Source organism: Nomascus leucogenys, chromosome 25 (assembly GCF_006542625.1).
Source record: "Nomascus leucogenys isolate Asia chromosome 25, Asia_NLE_v1, whole genome shotgun sequence".
NCBI lineage: Eukaryota > Metazoa > Chordata > Mammalia > Primates > Hylobatidae > Nomascus > Nomascus leucogenys.
Genome location: NC_044405.1, coordinates 14,434,389 through 14,449,632, shown reverse-complemented (window position 1 = coordinate 14,449,632; position 15,244 = coordinate 14,434,389). Strand labels below are relative to the sequence as shown.

Here is a 15,244-nt window from a genome sequence, read left to right as displayed (position 1 = left end):
TTTATGGGCTAGAGCTATTTTAAATCACATTTATATTTTTAATAGGATCATGACCGTCGGGTCCGAGAAGCCACACAACAAGCTTTTGAAAAACTTATCCTTAAAGTAAAGAAACAGTTGGCTCCCTACTTAAAAAGTTTAATGGGATATTGGCTAATGGCTCAGTGTGATACTTACACACCAGCTGCGTTTGCAGCAAAAGATGCATTTGAAGCGGCTTTTCCTCCAAGCAAGCAACCTGAAGCCATAGCATTTTGTAAGGATGAAATTACAAGTGTAAGTTCTGGAATCATTCTGAATCAATTTTTTTTAAGTATTTAAGGGTTATAAGCATAATGACAGCTCTTTTACTTGGGATTGTAGGGGAATGAGGAAGTATAGTATTTCAAACTGAAGGTTGCCTTTTTAAAATTCTGCTTAGTTAAATAACCATTTTGGATCTTTAACAAAATTAGCATTTTGGACTGGATCTTTCTACAGTATTTAAATTTTCCATTTTAATTTTGAAGTCTTAATTTATTATATTTTTAAAAAGTAGACATGTTTTATATAATCTAAACAAGCAATATATCTAAAAATAAATCTAAAATTATTTTCTCTCGTGTTTCCATACCTATATATCTATATATAGATATATAGATATATAGATCTAACTTGGTGTCTTTTTCTTTTTATTGGCTCTCTGGTATTACTATACATGGATATACTGTAGTTTATTTAACTCTTTTTAGATTAATATACATTTGGATTGTTTTTCCAATTTTTATCATAAAGAATGCTATTTCAGTAAACATTCTTGAGTAGATCTCTTTTTACCCTTGTGGGAGTGATACTTACTAAAACTTCTAGTAAACATATGTTGGGCCAAAGGATAAGAACATTAAAATTTTTTGTAGATAATGATAAATGGCCCGTCAAAAGGCCAAACAAATTTATACTCCCATTATCAGATAAAGTTTATCCACACTGGGCCAACACTTTTGCCATAACTTTCTCATAAAAAGTTACCAGCCATACCTGTTTGTGGCTTTCAGTGTGTCTGTTTCTAGCAGTGTCTCATTTCTTCCCCCTTCATTTGCTATTCCCAATATATGGACTAGAAAAACCAGACAACAAAGTTGTTAGAATTATATTGAGAAATAAAAGTAGATGAAGTAGAAGTGAGGAGGGAATTGATAATTTTTAAAAAAATCTATGCTTGCATTTATTGCCTTATTTAGTACTCCTATGTTTCCACAACACCCTCTGTATAACCCTACTTAAACACTTCCATCTGACCTTCTCTCCCTGCTTTCCTTCCTCCTTTCAATTAGCCTTCCTTCCTGTGGCTCTCCATTACACTTTAAGTTCAAATTTCTTGTCTTGACATACAAGGCTCTGCATGATCTGGTCCCTGCTTACCTACCTAATCTCTTCATCCAGCACCCCCCGACACATTACTTGATTCTAGTACCCCATTTAGGTTCTTCCATTCTTCATTTCTCAGGTGTAGCACACATGTTTTTCTAGGGAGAGGGTTTGTAGCTTTAATCATATGCTCAAATGGAGTTCTCTAACCCATCTGTAACGTAAGAATCATTGGTTGATTTAAAATGCCAAGTTATAAATGTTATAAGAGTGAAGTGTCATGAGTTTGGACACTAAGAGCTTTAGGAAATGGATTTTGAGACAACTAATTTGGCTCTTCATAGGCTTTAAAAAATAAATTTGTTCTTGGCTTTGTCATGGATGGATAACTAATCATTGAACATATGGGTTATTTCTTCCATTTTATTTTCCCTTTAGTTGGCTATGTTACCGTTCATTACAGCTCTTGGCAATGAACTGTCTCAAATTCCAAACCCATGTATTAGAGAGCTGAGTTAGGCAAATGAAAATCAAAATGTCAGCATTATAGATAGTATATCATACTGTCTATAAGACGTGGGCTCTGGGTCACACCATTGGTTCTAGTCCCACTGCCATCAGCTAGCAACTAGGTGTGTGACCTTGGGCAAGTTTCTGTGCCTTCATTTCGTAATCTATAAAGCAGGAATTAACTTGTACTTCATGGAGTTATGAGGATTAATTTAGTTAATGCCTAAAATGTGCTCAAAGCAATACCTGGCACATGCAAAAGCTCAGTAAGTGTTAGTTATTGTTATTGCTGATAAAGCAGTTACTGGAACAGTGGACTGCCTTGCCCTGCACCCCAGGAGGAAACAGACTTCCTCATATTTGAAAACCTCATACCTTCCTCTGTGATGGAGCAGAGCATAAGGTATGGCGTTCTTTGTGGGCAAGCAGGCTTACAGAAAGAGGGGAGAGGAAAGCAGAGCCTACTTTCTCTCCCAGATTCACATTCACTTCATTGCTGTGTGCAAGAGAAATGGAGGAACAAGTGGTCAGGAGTATTTATAGGTGCATGGGGCAGAAGTATCTAAAGCAGCTAACCTTGGGAATTGATAGGAAAAGAAAAATTGGTAAAATTCAAACCTTTCACTTTCGCTGTTTGATTCTGCTCTTAGGTAAGATGAGGTTTATGGAGATTTTTCACAATGGATTTTATTTAACTAGGCTCTATCTGTTCACCATTGACAGTTCAGTAAAACCAAAGGCTTTGGTACCTTCCCCCCTTTGTAGGTGCTTCAGGATCATCTTATAAAAGAAACACCTGATACACTCAGTGACCCACAGTAAGTTGTATTGTTTCATTGTAACTCATGTTAAGGATTTGTTTCACTCCTAAGTAATCAGATGATTTCAATGTGACTTTTTTTTTTTTTGAGACAGAGTCTCACTCTGTCACCCAGGCTGGATTGCAGTGGCGCAGTCCCAGCTTACTGCAACCTCTAGCTTCTGGGTTCAAGTGATTCTCATGCCTAAGCCTCCTGAGTAGCTGGGATTACAGGCATGCACCCCTACACCTGGCTAATTTTTTTGTATTTTTTATAGAGACGGGGTTTCACCATGTTGGTCAGGCTAGTCTCAAACTCGTGACCTCAGGTAATCCACCCGCCTCAGCCTCCCAAAGTGTTGGGATTACAAGCATGAGCCACTGGGCCCGGCCCAATGTGACATTTTTAAAAAGAAGGAATAATATATGTAGAGATGAAAATAACATAATGCCATATGTGAGATCCTGTATTAAGTGCTTTTACTTGCAAGTTGTCCTGCTATTTAACTTGAATTACCTGGGAGCTACACATTTGGTTGTATTAGAAAGAGATGTTTCCTGCATTTACTTTTTGACAGTTGTAGGAGGAAGTATTTTAAGGTCTGGTTGAACATGGTTGAAGAATATAAATAGTTCTGTTGAAAGAGTAGTAAAGTATTTTGTTTACTTTTATATTCTAAGTTTTTTTTTTTTTTTGAGACGGAGTCTTGCTCTGTCGCCCAGGCTAGAGTGCAGTGGCAGTATCTTGGCTCACTGCAAGCTCCACCTCCCGGGTTCACCCCATTCTCCTGTCTCAGCCTCCTGAGTAGCTGGGATTACAGGCGCCCGCCACCACACCCGGCTAATTTTTTTTGTATTTTTTAGTAGAGACGGGGGTTTCACCGTGTTAGCCAGGATGGTCTTGATCTCCTGACCTCGTGATCTGCCCGCCTCGGCCTCCCAAAGTGCTGGGATTACAGGTGTGAGCCACCGCGCCCGGGCTATTCTAAGTAAAGTTTTAAGAGTCCTTGAGGGAAAATAGTCTTAGATGGCTTGATATCCATTCCCTGGGATCACCCTTGTGCATGCTACTGAGAGTGGTGTACTTTCTGACTTATTGCAAGCCTTAGCTTTTCATCTACTTTCACCTCGTATTAGTAGTAAAGTATGTGATTCAATTTCTTTGTATGTTTACATTTTGAGGGACATTGGCACAGGGGAAGTCGAAGACAGAAATAAAGCAACTTTGGTAGATATTTAATGATAAAATGTTTTAAATAGGACCACCAGATATGTAGTTTGGCTAATTCTAAATTTTTTAATATATTTATTTTGTTTTATATCAAGAACTGTTCCAGAGGAAGAAAGAGAAGCTAAATTCTACCGGGTTGTAACTTGTTCCTTATTGGCATTAAAGAAATTGCTTTGCCTTTTACCTGATAATGAGCTTGATTCTCTGGAGGAGAAATTTAAGTCTCTTTTATCACAGAATAAGTTTTGGAAGTATGGAAAACACAGTGTACCTCAGGTATGTTAATCTTTTTTGTCTGAAGACATTTCTCTGATTCCTTACCCCCATCTTCTTAGTTTATGTTTTATGTTTATTGTTTATACTTAGAACTCTGCAAGCACATCTCTGTGGTAGGCTATTCATTTACTGAATTACCTCTCTTACTAGAATGTTACTCTGTTTTTACTTTTTTATTTAGTTTGGGCCTCAGATTTAGAATTATCAGTATGAATTACCATACTCCTTTGTTCATAGCACCTTAAAATTGGTGTGCGCAAGTCTCTTCTCATTTAATTAATTTATTTTTTCCCTTTTGTCTATGTCTGTCTCCATTCTCTACTTTCACTGGCTGACTGGTCTAATATGTTTAATATATGTGCTTTTGTTTGTGCAGTTGATTCTCATCATTCTTAGTAGTTACTTTCTATAAACTCATCATGAATACTGACTTAGTGAATACTGAGGCATTGCCCTTATGGGAAATACAGGGTTAGGTTCTTGTGAGCTTCTATTCACAGCATTTTTGTCAGTTGATAACTGACATAACCAGTACATAACCTTGTTTTATGTGTGTTTCTGTTTAAAGACAGCTTTTTTCCATTGCTATTATTGATTCATTAGCGTTGAACTCACGGCCAACAGCACTAAAACTCATGCCTGGATGAAGTGTATCTAACCCATATTTTCTTTGTAAGGCACATCATAGCGTTCTTGTGCTTAGACACATAGACAGCACTTCAGTGCTGCTCCTTGGAGGCCATTTGAAACATGAAATCACAAATGAAAAGCACAAAAATTTGAAAAAATACTGTGAAAAGGACACTTGTTTACAGTATGAGAGCTGAAATAAGGGAATGTCGCCTTGTTCAACCTCAGCTGGGAATGTGCACGTGGGTGACTCAGATTTTTTTGCCATTCTGTGCATGTCCACAAATGACTGCAAGACACTGCAAGTTTTTTGTTTATTTTTCCAGATGGAGTTTCGCTCTTGTCACCCAGGCTGGAGTGCAATGGCGCGATCTAGGCTCACTGCAACCTCCGCCTCCTGGGTTTGAGTGATTCTCCTGCCTCAGCCACCCAAGTAGCTGGGATTACAGGTGCCCGCCACCATGCCCGGCTAATTTTTTGATATTTTTAGTAGGGACAGTTTCACCATGTCGGCCAGGCTGGTCTCAAACTCCTGACCTCAGATGATCCACCCATCTCGGCCTCCCAAAGTGCTGGGATTCCAGGTGTGAGCCACCGTGCCCGGCCTAAGACACTGCAAGTTTTGATTCTGGGGTTACAAATAAATTTTAGCAAGTAGGTGAATTGGCAAACATGGGATTTGTGAGGATTGACTGTATTTTTGAAAAATGTGCTTTTGTGTGTGCTTGAGTTTTTAATTCACATAAATGATACTGTTATATTTTATTCCATTTATTACTTTTTCTTCATTGCTTTTTCAAAAAAGATCCCTCATGTTCTTGCATGTACATCTGATCCATGACTTCTACCTGCCTTGTAGTATTCAGAAGTTTGCATGTACCTATTCATTTAACCTGCCCATTCCTCCAGTGATAGATCCTGATTGCCTCCAACTCCTTGCCTTCACAAGTAATGCAGCAATGAACATCTTCATTCATGTGTCCTTGGATCTTAAGAAATTATCTGAATTGCTGAATCAGTGAAGTGTGTGCATACCTAATTTCCTAAAATAGTGCCAGATTGCTCTCCTGAATGGCTGCATTACTCTAGAATCAACCATCAATACATGATGACTCCTTTTTTTTTTTTTTTTTTTTTTTGAGACGGAGTCTTGCTCTTTCGCCCAGGCTGGAGTGCAGTGGCGCGATCTCGGCTCACTGCAAGCTCCGCCTCCCGGGTTCACGCCATTCTCCTGCCTCAGCCTCTCCGAGTAGCTGGGACTATAGGCGCCCGCCACCACGCCCGGCTAATTTTTTGTATTTTTTAGTAGAGACGGGGTTTCACCGTGGTCTCGATCTCCTGACCTTGTGATCCGCCCGCCTCGGCCTCCCAAAGTGCTGGGATTACAAGCGTGAGCCACCGCGCCCGGCCACATGATGACTCCTATACTGCATAACCTTATATTCTAGCCATCACTAGGCAACATTCAGCTGCTACTACATAACCTTATATTCTAGCCATCACAAGGCAGCATTCAGCTGCTACTACATAACCTTATATTCTAGCCTTCAGTAGGCAACATTCAGCTGCTTAATTTTCATCAGCCTAATAGGAATTCAGGTGATATCTCTCTTTAATTGGAATTACTTTCCTTATTGGTGATTTTGCATCTCTTCAAGAATTTTTAGCGTTTTTGTGTTTCTTGTTCATTTTTCCTTTTTTGGAGTTCTCTTTTTCTTTTTATGCAGGAGTCCCTTTTATAATCTAAATATTAGTCTTTTTGTCTTTTTTAAAAATTCTAATCTCATGACAGATTATCTTTTGTCATTTTTAGGCAATGCAAAAAAGCTCCCATTCTGTCACCTGTCCCATGTGTCTTATGTCAGAAAGAAATCTTAATTTTGATGTGATCAAAGCCACTGATTTTTGCCTTATGAAGGCTATTCCCACCTTTAAGTCATAAAGATATTCTTATATTTTAAATTTTTTAGCTTTATAGTTGTAGGCTTTATATGCAGTTTTACCTTTCATATAAAATCTTTACTTCATCAATAATCTACCTTTTCATTTGGTGTTAAGTATAGATCTAGTTACATTTTTCTTCATATATGGTGAGTCAGTTTTCCTAACATTACCTAGTAAACTGTTTATTTTTTTTCCCTGTTGATCTGTGGTCATGCCATTACAAGACATTAAGTTCTTATATATTGCTGGGCACAGTGGCTTATGCCAGTAATCCGAGAACTTTGGGAGGCCAAGGCAGGTGGGTCACTTGAGCCTATGAGTTCCAAACCAGCCTGGACAACATGGCAAGACCCTGTCTCTAGAAAAAAATAATTAAAAAATTAGCTGGGTATGGTGGCACACCCCTATTGTCCCAGCTACTTGGAGACTGAGGCAGGAGGATCGCTTGATCCCAGGAAGTCAAGGCTGCAGCGAGCCATGATTGTGTCACTGCACTCCAGCCTGGGGGAGGAGCAGGAACCTATTTAAAAAAAAATACATTCAGAAATTTGCCTCTAAATTATGTTCTGATGCATTGGTCTCTGTTTCTTGTTATACCAGTGCCACTGTCAGTATGACATTATGATATGTCTTTTTTTTTTTTTTTTTTGAGACAGAGTCTTACTCTGTCACCTAGGCTGAAGTGCAGTGGCGCGATCTCAGCTCACTGCAACCTCTACCTCCCAGGTTCAAGCAATTCTCCTGCCTCAGCCTCCCGAATAGCTGGCATTACAGGTGCCCGCCACCACGCCTGGCTAATTTTTGTATTTTTTAGTAGAGACAGGGTTTTGTCATGTTGGCCAGGCTGTTTTCTTGAGATAGAGTTTCACTCGGTCACTCAGACTGGAGTATAGTGGCACAGTCTCAACTCACTGCAACCTCCGCCTCCCAGGTTCAAGCTGTTCTCCTGCCTTAGCCTCCCGAGTAGCTGGGATTAGAGGCACCTGTCACCATGCCCAGATAATTTATGTATTTTTACTAGAAACGGAGTTTCACCATGTTGGGCAGGCTGGTCTCGAACTCCTGACCTCAGGTGATCTGCCCGCCTCAGCCTCCCATTTGGGATTACAGGCATGAGCCACTGTGCCTGGCCTTATGATATGTCCTAATACCTGCTCAGGTTAGTCACATTTTTTGGGTTGTATTCTTTTTTTTTTTTTTTTTTTTTGAGATAGAGTCTGACTCTGTTGCCCAGGCTGGAATGCAGCGGCACGATCTCAGCTCACTGCAACCTCCACCTCCTGGGTTCAAGTGATTCTCCTGCCTCAGCCTCTCGAGTAGCTGGGATTACAGGTGCCTGCCACCACGCCCAGCTAATTTTTGTATTTTTAGTAGAGACAGGGTTTTGCTGTGTTGGCCAGACTGGTCTCGAACTCCTGACCTCAAGTGATCCACCTGCCTCGGCCCCCAAAGTGCTGGGATTACATGCATGAACCACTGTACCTGGCCAGAACTTTATTCTTTCATAAAAATTTCAGTAAATTTGGGCTGAGCATGGTGACTCATGCCTGTAATTCCAGACCTTTGGGAGGCCAAGGTGGGAGGATGACTTGAGGCCAGGAGTTTGAGACCAGCCTGCATGACATAGTTAGACCCCATCTAAAAAATGTAAAAAAATTAGCTGGACACAGTGGGGAGTGCTAGTAGTCCTAAGTACTTGGGAAGTTATGGTGGGAGGATCACTTGGGCCTGGGAGATTGAGGCTGCAGTGAGCTTTGATTGCGCTGCCACTGTACTCCAGCCTAGGCAATAGAGTGAGATCCTGTCTCAACAAAACAAATTCCAGTACATTTATTGAATTTCTCAAAAAAGTCTAACTAGAATTTTAATTGGGGTTGTACTCAATTTATAGACCAATATGGAGAAACTTGCTTCCTTTATGTTGTTGAGTCTTCCTATCCATGAATTTCTCATCTCTTTCAATTTTTTTTTTTTTGAGACAGAATCTCACTTTGTTGCCCACGCTGGAGTGCCGTGGTGTGATCTTGGCTCACGGCAACCTCTGCCTCTTGGGTTCAAGTGATTCTCCTGCCTCAGCCTCCCAAGTAGCTGGAATTACAAGCGCATGCCACCATGCCCAGCTAATTTTTGTACTTTTAGTAGAGACAGGGTCTCACTGTGTTGGCCAAGCTGTTCTCGAACTCCTGACCTCAAATGATCCACCAGGCTTGGCCTCCCAAAGTGCTGGGAATACAGGTGTGAGCCACCATGCCCAGCCTCTCTCAATTTATTTGGGTACTTTAAAATATCCTACAATAATTCTAAAAAAATCAACTTTATTGAAGTATAATTTGCACACAGTCCTGTGAAATGCAGCCATTTTTACAGTTTAAGTTTTGATAGATATATACACCTGTCTACATGTATATATACCCATATAACCACTATAATAAAGAAATAGAACATTTTTTTTTTTACCCAAAATGCATTCCTTTTGTCCTTCCAAGTCATCCTCTGCCTTTATCATTCATTGATTTGCCTCCCATCATTGATTCGGTTCCCATCACTACAGATTAGATTTGTCTTTTCTATGCTTTCATATAAATGGAGCTAGACATTACTCTCTATCTAGCTTCTTTTGCTTAGTGTAATGTTTTAAGATTCATTCATGTTGTTGCATATATCAGCAGTCCATTTTATTGTTTAGTTTTGTACAGTTTTCGTGTGAACATATGTTTTTATCTTTCTTAAGGAGAGGAATTGATATGTCATATGGTAAGTATATGTTTATAGGAAGCTACAAAGATGTTTTCTAAAGTTGTAGTACTCCTACCAGCAATGTGTGAGATTTTTAGTTGCTCCATATCCTCATGTTTCATATTGTCAGCCGTTTTAATTTAGGTCATTCTCCTGGGTATGAGATCAGGGATTGCAATAGCTCGTGTGTCAAATCTGGCACATCTGTTTTTGTTTTTTTCATCCCCATGGACACGAGGGAAACATCTATTTTTGTAAATAGTTTTATGTATTATCTATGGCTACTTTACTTCTATAAAGCAGAGCTAAGTAGTTGCAACAGAGACGACATGGCCTGCAAACACTAATATATTTACTCTCTATCTCTTTATGGAAAATGTTTACTGACCTCTGGAATAGAGGTTTCTCATTGTGGTTTTAATTTGCATTTCCCTGATGACTAATGATGTTGAATATCTTTTAATATGTTTATGGGCCATTTGTATATCTTCTTTTTGGAGGTGTCTGTTGTAATCTTTTGCTTATTTTTATTTCATATATTTTTTATTCCTAGAACTTCCCCTTTTTTTTATATTTTCTGTTTCTTAGATTAAATTGTGTATTTTTCCCCATTCATCCTCATCGTATTTTCCTTTGCCTTATTGAGTATAGTTTTAATAGCTTTTTAAAATCCATGTCTGATAACATCTGGGTCATCTTGGGGTTGACATCAGTTAACTGTCTTATTCCTTGTGATGAGACCACATTTTTGTGGCTCTTGGTATGTTGAGTAATTTAAGATTGTATACTGGACATTGTGAATGTTATGTTTTGGAGACTGGATTATTTTATATTTATCCAAAGGGTATTTTTTTTTTGTTAGCAGGCAGTTAACTTCATTAGACCCATACCAAACCATTATGCCTGTGGTGGGAAATGGCTTAGCTCTTAGTTCATTTCTTGTTTTAGCTTTAAGCTGCTTCTAGTTTACTTGAGGCCAGGAGTTCAAGACCAGCTCGCACAACGTAGTTAGACTCATATCTCTAAAAAAAAATTTTAAAATTAGCTGGGCATGGTGGAGTGCACATGCATGGTTCAGAGATAAGCTGTAGATTTAGGCTGTTAAAATACAGAATATAGGGGTTCCTTTCTGTGGCCCTCTCCTTTCTAGAGTCCCCCATCACTCTCCTGCATCATCCCACATTATCCTGGCCTTCTTTCCTGGTTCTTCTAGTTCCTCTGGCCAGAAAGATGTCAGTCTTTCTACTGAAGTTGTAGCTGGTCCTGTGCCTTTGTGATGGCGACCACAGTCATGTTTGGGCAAAGCTGCAAAAATTGGGATGTCAATCTTCGTGGATCACTTACTCCCAGTTTTGATTCTCTTCTAAAATGCATCTGTATTTCAGTCTCCAGAGTCCTCAGGTAGTTGTTTTTTGTGTGTGTTTTATCCACGGAGCCTCCTTTTAGGAGAATTGATATATTGGGCTCTCACTCATCCATATTTTTTGGTCCATTTTAAAATTGCAGTTTGGTTATTTTTGAGTTGCAAGTGTGCTGTATTTATCCTGAGTAGAAGTATGTGTCAGATAAAAGTATGATGAATGATTTCTTCCAGTATGTGGCTTGCCTTTTAATTACATTAGTGTTTTTGAAGAGTAGATGTTTTAATTTTGATGAAGTTTAATTGATCATTTTTCTTTTATGGTTGTGCTTTTGATGTCTTATTTTTTATTTTTATTATTTGAATCGCCAGTTAATAGATTGATGTCTTATCTAAGAAATCTTTGCCTAAGTTTGCAAAGATTTTCTATATTTTATTTTAGTAGTTTTATAGGTTAGCTCCGTGTAGTGGATTTAGAGTTATTTTTTTGCATATAAACTGAAGGTGAGAGTTAAAATTAATTTTTTGGTTATGTAGTATTCAGTTGCTGAAAGACTATCCCGTCCTTACTCTGACATCTTTGTCAGAATTCACTTGACCGTATATGTACAACTTTAATTTTAGACTCTGTTCTGTCCATTGATCTGTATGTCTATCCTTACACCCAATACCATGCACTTGATTATGAATGTTTTATATTGTGTTGAAAACTTCCAACTTTGTTCTTTTTCAAAATTCTTTTGGTTATCTTAGGTCTTTTGCATTCTAGAATAATGTTTTACAATTTGCTCAGTCCTTATGGTTTTTGTTTGTTTCATGAATGAATGCTTGATTTCTAAGCAAAGCAAAATTTTCTTGATTTTTTCTGATGTTTTATGATCAAAGTTTCTCAGCATAGCTAGAAGTTTGCTGTCTTTTTAAATGTCATGTCTTTTAAAATACTTTGCTAACTTTGATTTGGTAATATTTTATATAAAATATACATAAAATATTTTGTGGGGTTAAATATGTATGTATTTTTAAATCTCACAAAATATTATACTCTCAATCTTTGTTTAGATTTGCCTATATATTTGTTGCTTTGTGTCAGAAGGTGTTTTTATTTCACCCTCATTCTTTTTTTTTTTTTTTTTTTTTTGAGACAGAGTCTTGCTTTGTCACCCAGGCTGGAGTGCAGTGGTGCAATCTGGGCTCATTGCAACCTCCGCCTTCCGGATTCAAGTGATTTTTGTGTCTCAGCCTCCCAAATCCTGGGATTACAAGCATGTGCCACCATGCCTGGCTAATTTTTGTATTTTTAGTAGAGATGGGGTTTTGCTATGTTGGCCAGCCCGGTCTTGAACTCCTGGCCTCAAGTGATCTGCCCGCCTCAGCCTCCCAAAGTTCTGGGATTACAGACGTGAGCCACCATGCCTGGCCTTCATCCTCATTCTTGAAAGACATGTTTGCTGAGTACAGGATTGTATGTTGGCAGTTATTTTTGTGTTGAAGATACTATTCCATGTCTTCTGATTAAATTACTGCTGTCAAAATTAACTATCAGTCTTATTGTCCTTCTTTTGAAGGTAGTTTATCTTTCTCCTTGGGCTACTTTTAAGATTTTCTCCTTGTGTTTTCCCAGTTGCATAATGTGTCTTTGTGTGGATCTCATTTATGTATCTGGCCTGGGATTTGTTGGGCTTTTTGAATCTTTGACTTGGTGTATTTCATTGGCTCTGTAAAATTCTCAGCTATTATCACTAGGTATTTCCTCATTGTTCTCTTGTCTTGGGATTCTGATTAAATAGATATTAAACCTCACTGTATCCTCTATGTCTGTTATGTTTTCTTTGTTGTTTTTCATCTTTTTGTCTCTCCATGATGCTTTGCGGATAATTTCTTTTGCTCGGTCTTCTAGTTCACTGATTCTCTCTTATTTGTATCTAACCTCCAGCTCTCTTAGTCCATTCAGGCTACTTTAACAAAATACAGTCAGCCTTCCATATCTGCAGGTTCTGCGTATGTGGATTCAATCAACTGTAGATGAGGAACCTGCGGATATGGAGGGCCAACTGTATTACGCCATTTTATGTCAGGGACATTTTATATAATTCCTGAGAATTTGATATATGTGTGGGGTGGGAGGGTGGGATGTCCTTGATGCAATCCCCTGCAGGTACCAAGGGATAAACTGTACCTTAGATGGAGTAATTTATAAATAATACAAATTTATTTCTCACAGTTCTATAGGCTGGAAATTTCAAGATCAAGGTGCCAGCAGATTCAGTGTCTGGTGAGGGTTGCTTTCTCTGTTTCAAAGATGGCCCCTTTTTGCTGTGTCCTCACATGGCAGGAGTAAACGTGGTCTCTCATACCCTTTTGTAAGGGCCCTCTGATCCTATTCATGAGGGTAGTGCTCTCAAGACCTAATCATCTCCTAGAGTCCTCGCTTCTTAAGACTATCACACTGGTGATTAAGTTTCAACATATTAATTTTGGAGGGAGACATTCAGACCATTGCACTGTTCTTAAACTATGAGTTGAGCTTTAAATTTTAATTATTTTTAGTTTAGTAATTGTGCTTGATCTTTTTCAGATCTGCTCTACTTTTTCCGGGATCCTTTTTCCTACAAGTTTTTTAAAACTTTTGTTCCTTTAAATATAATAAGCATTGTATTATAGAATTTGTGACTGATCATTCTAAGATTTAAAGTCTCAGATCTTTTATTTCTCCTGATTATTGCTCATGGTGTCTTATTTTCTGTTTGTTTGGCTATAATGGAGGCCCCAAATGAAGGCTTCTGCTACTAAAGAGGATTTGTGTTTGCTTCAGTCAAAGAAAGAGAAAGTTGAATTAATTCTTTCAGCCTTCACTTTTGCCTTGGTAATTCCTTATGCCTTTTCAGCCATTTCATACTCTTTAAGATTTTAAAAAGTATTTTTTCTACCTATTTTAGTTTTCTTAGTGGGAGGGTTAGTGTGAATAATCTACTATAATCATAAATTAAAAATCTTATCAAGTTTTACTAGGTTTTAATTTAATTCAGCTTTGCATTCTTTTAGATTCGCTCAGCTTATTTTGAGTTAGTTTCTGCATTGTGCCAGCGCATTCCACAGTTGATGAAAGAGGAAGCATCCAAAGTGAGCCCATCAGTTCTACTTAGCATTGATGACAGTGATCCAATTGTCTGCCCAGCTCTCTGGGAAGCTGTACTCTATACACTTACAACGATTGAGGTATGTAAGAGAGGCACATTTGGTACACTGAGGAATACTTGTCTTTTAGTTGTATTTTAGAACCCTTAGGTATCATATGACTGAGAACCTATGAGATAAGAATATCCAAAACGTACTGGGAAAATGCTTTCTTGGAAATAAAATAATCTAAACTTGACATAAATCTTAAAGTGACTAAAATGGCATAGAGTTTTTATTTTATTTTGTTTTGCCATTTTTAATTATTCTTTAAACCTTATGTGGCCTAGTGCAGTCACCATATCTGAATTTTATATTTAAGATGAAATATAATGAAGATTGAAATATAATTGTCCCTTTTAGAAAGCAGCTTTTATAGAAATAGAAGTTAAATAATTATTTCTAATCAATACTGTCTTGTAAGCATGTCGAATATATGATCATTATATGTAATACATTTATAATTTCAGTTTTAGTTTTTAATGGTGGTGAAAGATTTTGACTTTTTTTAGGTAAAATATTTGGTTTTTCTTTTTGAGAGCCTATATGTTTTCTCTTTTAATTGAGAAAATATGTTTATGATCTCTAATTACTACTATAATCTTTTGTTTGGTTAGGACTGTTGGCTTCATGTAAATGCAAAAAAGAGTGTGTTTCCCAAGCTATCAACTGTGATTCGTGAAGGTGGTCGGGGTCTAGCTACTGTCATATATCCTTACCTTCTGCCATTCATCAGCAAGCTCCCTCAGTCCATCACACATCCAAAGTTGTATTTCTTCAAAAATTTCCTCACGTCTCTAGTTGCTGGGTAAGATATTTAAATTTTTGATTTTTAAAACAAAACATTTTCCTGTTTTTATACTCATTTTCTTTCTTACTTAGATTTCTCCAAGTTGTTTTACTATTCATTAAATACTTTTAAAGTTTTCAGAGAATTACAATTGTTATTTTTTTCTTGAATACGTTCAAGACTTCAGTGGTAGCACACAGCAGGAAGTTAGATAAATAAGGTAAAGCTCCTAGTTGGAAATAGGTCAACTAGGCTATTTTTCAAATTAGCCATTTTTTTAACAGCAGAATGTGCTAACCAATTGCACCACAGACACATGAAGCCAATTTTTATTTATGTTGATAAATACAAATGCCTAAATGCAGAAAATTAGCCAGTGAAATTTTTAAAACTTCCACAACTTTAACTACTGTAGATGTTTAAATTCACACTTAAAAAAACTGTTTC

The 15,244-nt window shown here is 37.8% G+C and overlaps 1 protein-coding gene across 1 annotated transcript in view; it reads left to right on the top strand.

The window, feature by feature from the left end:
* Window positions 1-15,244, top strand: part of LTN1 (listerin E3 ubiquitin protein ligase 1) — a 65,691-nt gene that overhangs the window by 8,221 nt on the left and 42,226 nt on the right. Inside the window, exons 4-8 of the mRNA XM_003263815.4 lie at window positions 46-276; window positions 2,623-2,675; window positions 3,983-4,163; window positions 13,876-14,049; window positions 14,625-14,815. Of these exons, the coding sequence (XP_003263863.1) occupies window positions 46-276; window positions 2,623-2,675; window positions 3,983-4,163; window positions 13,876-14,049; window positions 14,625-14,815 (830 nt within the window). The remainder of the gene's footprint in view (window positions 1-45; window positions 277-2,622; window positions 2,676-3,982; window positions 4,164-13,875; window positions 14,050-14,624; window positions 14,816-15,244) is intronic.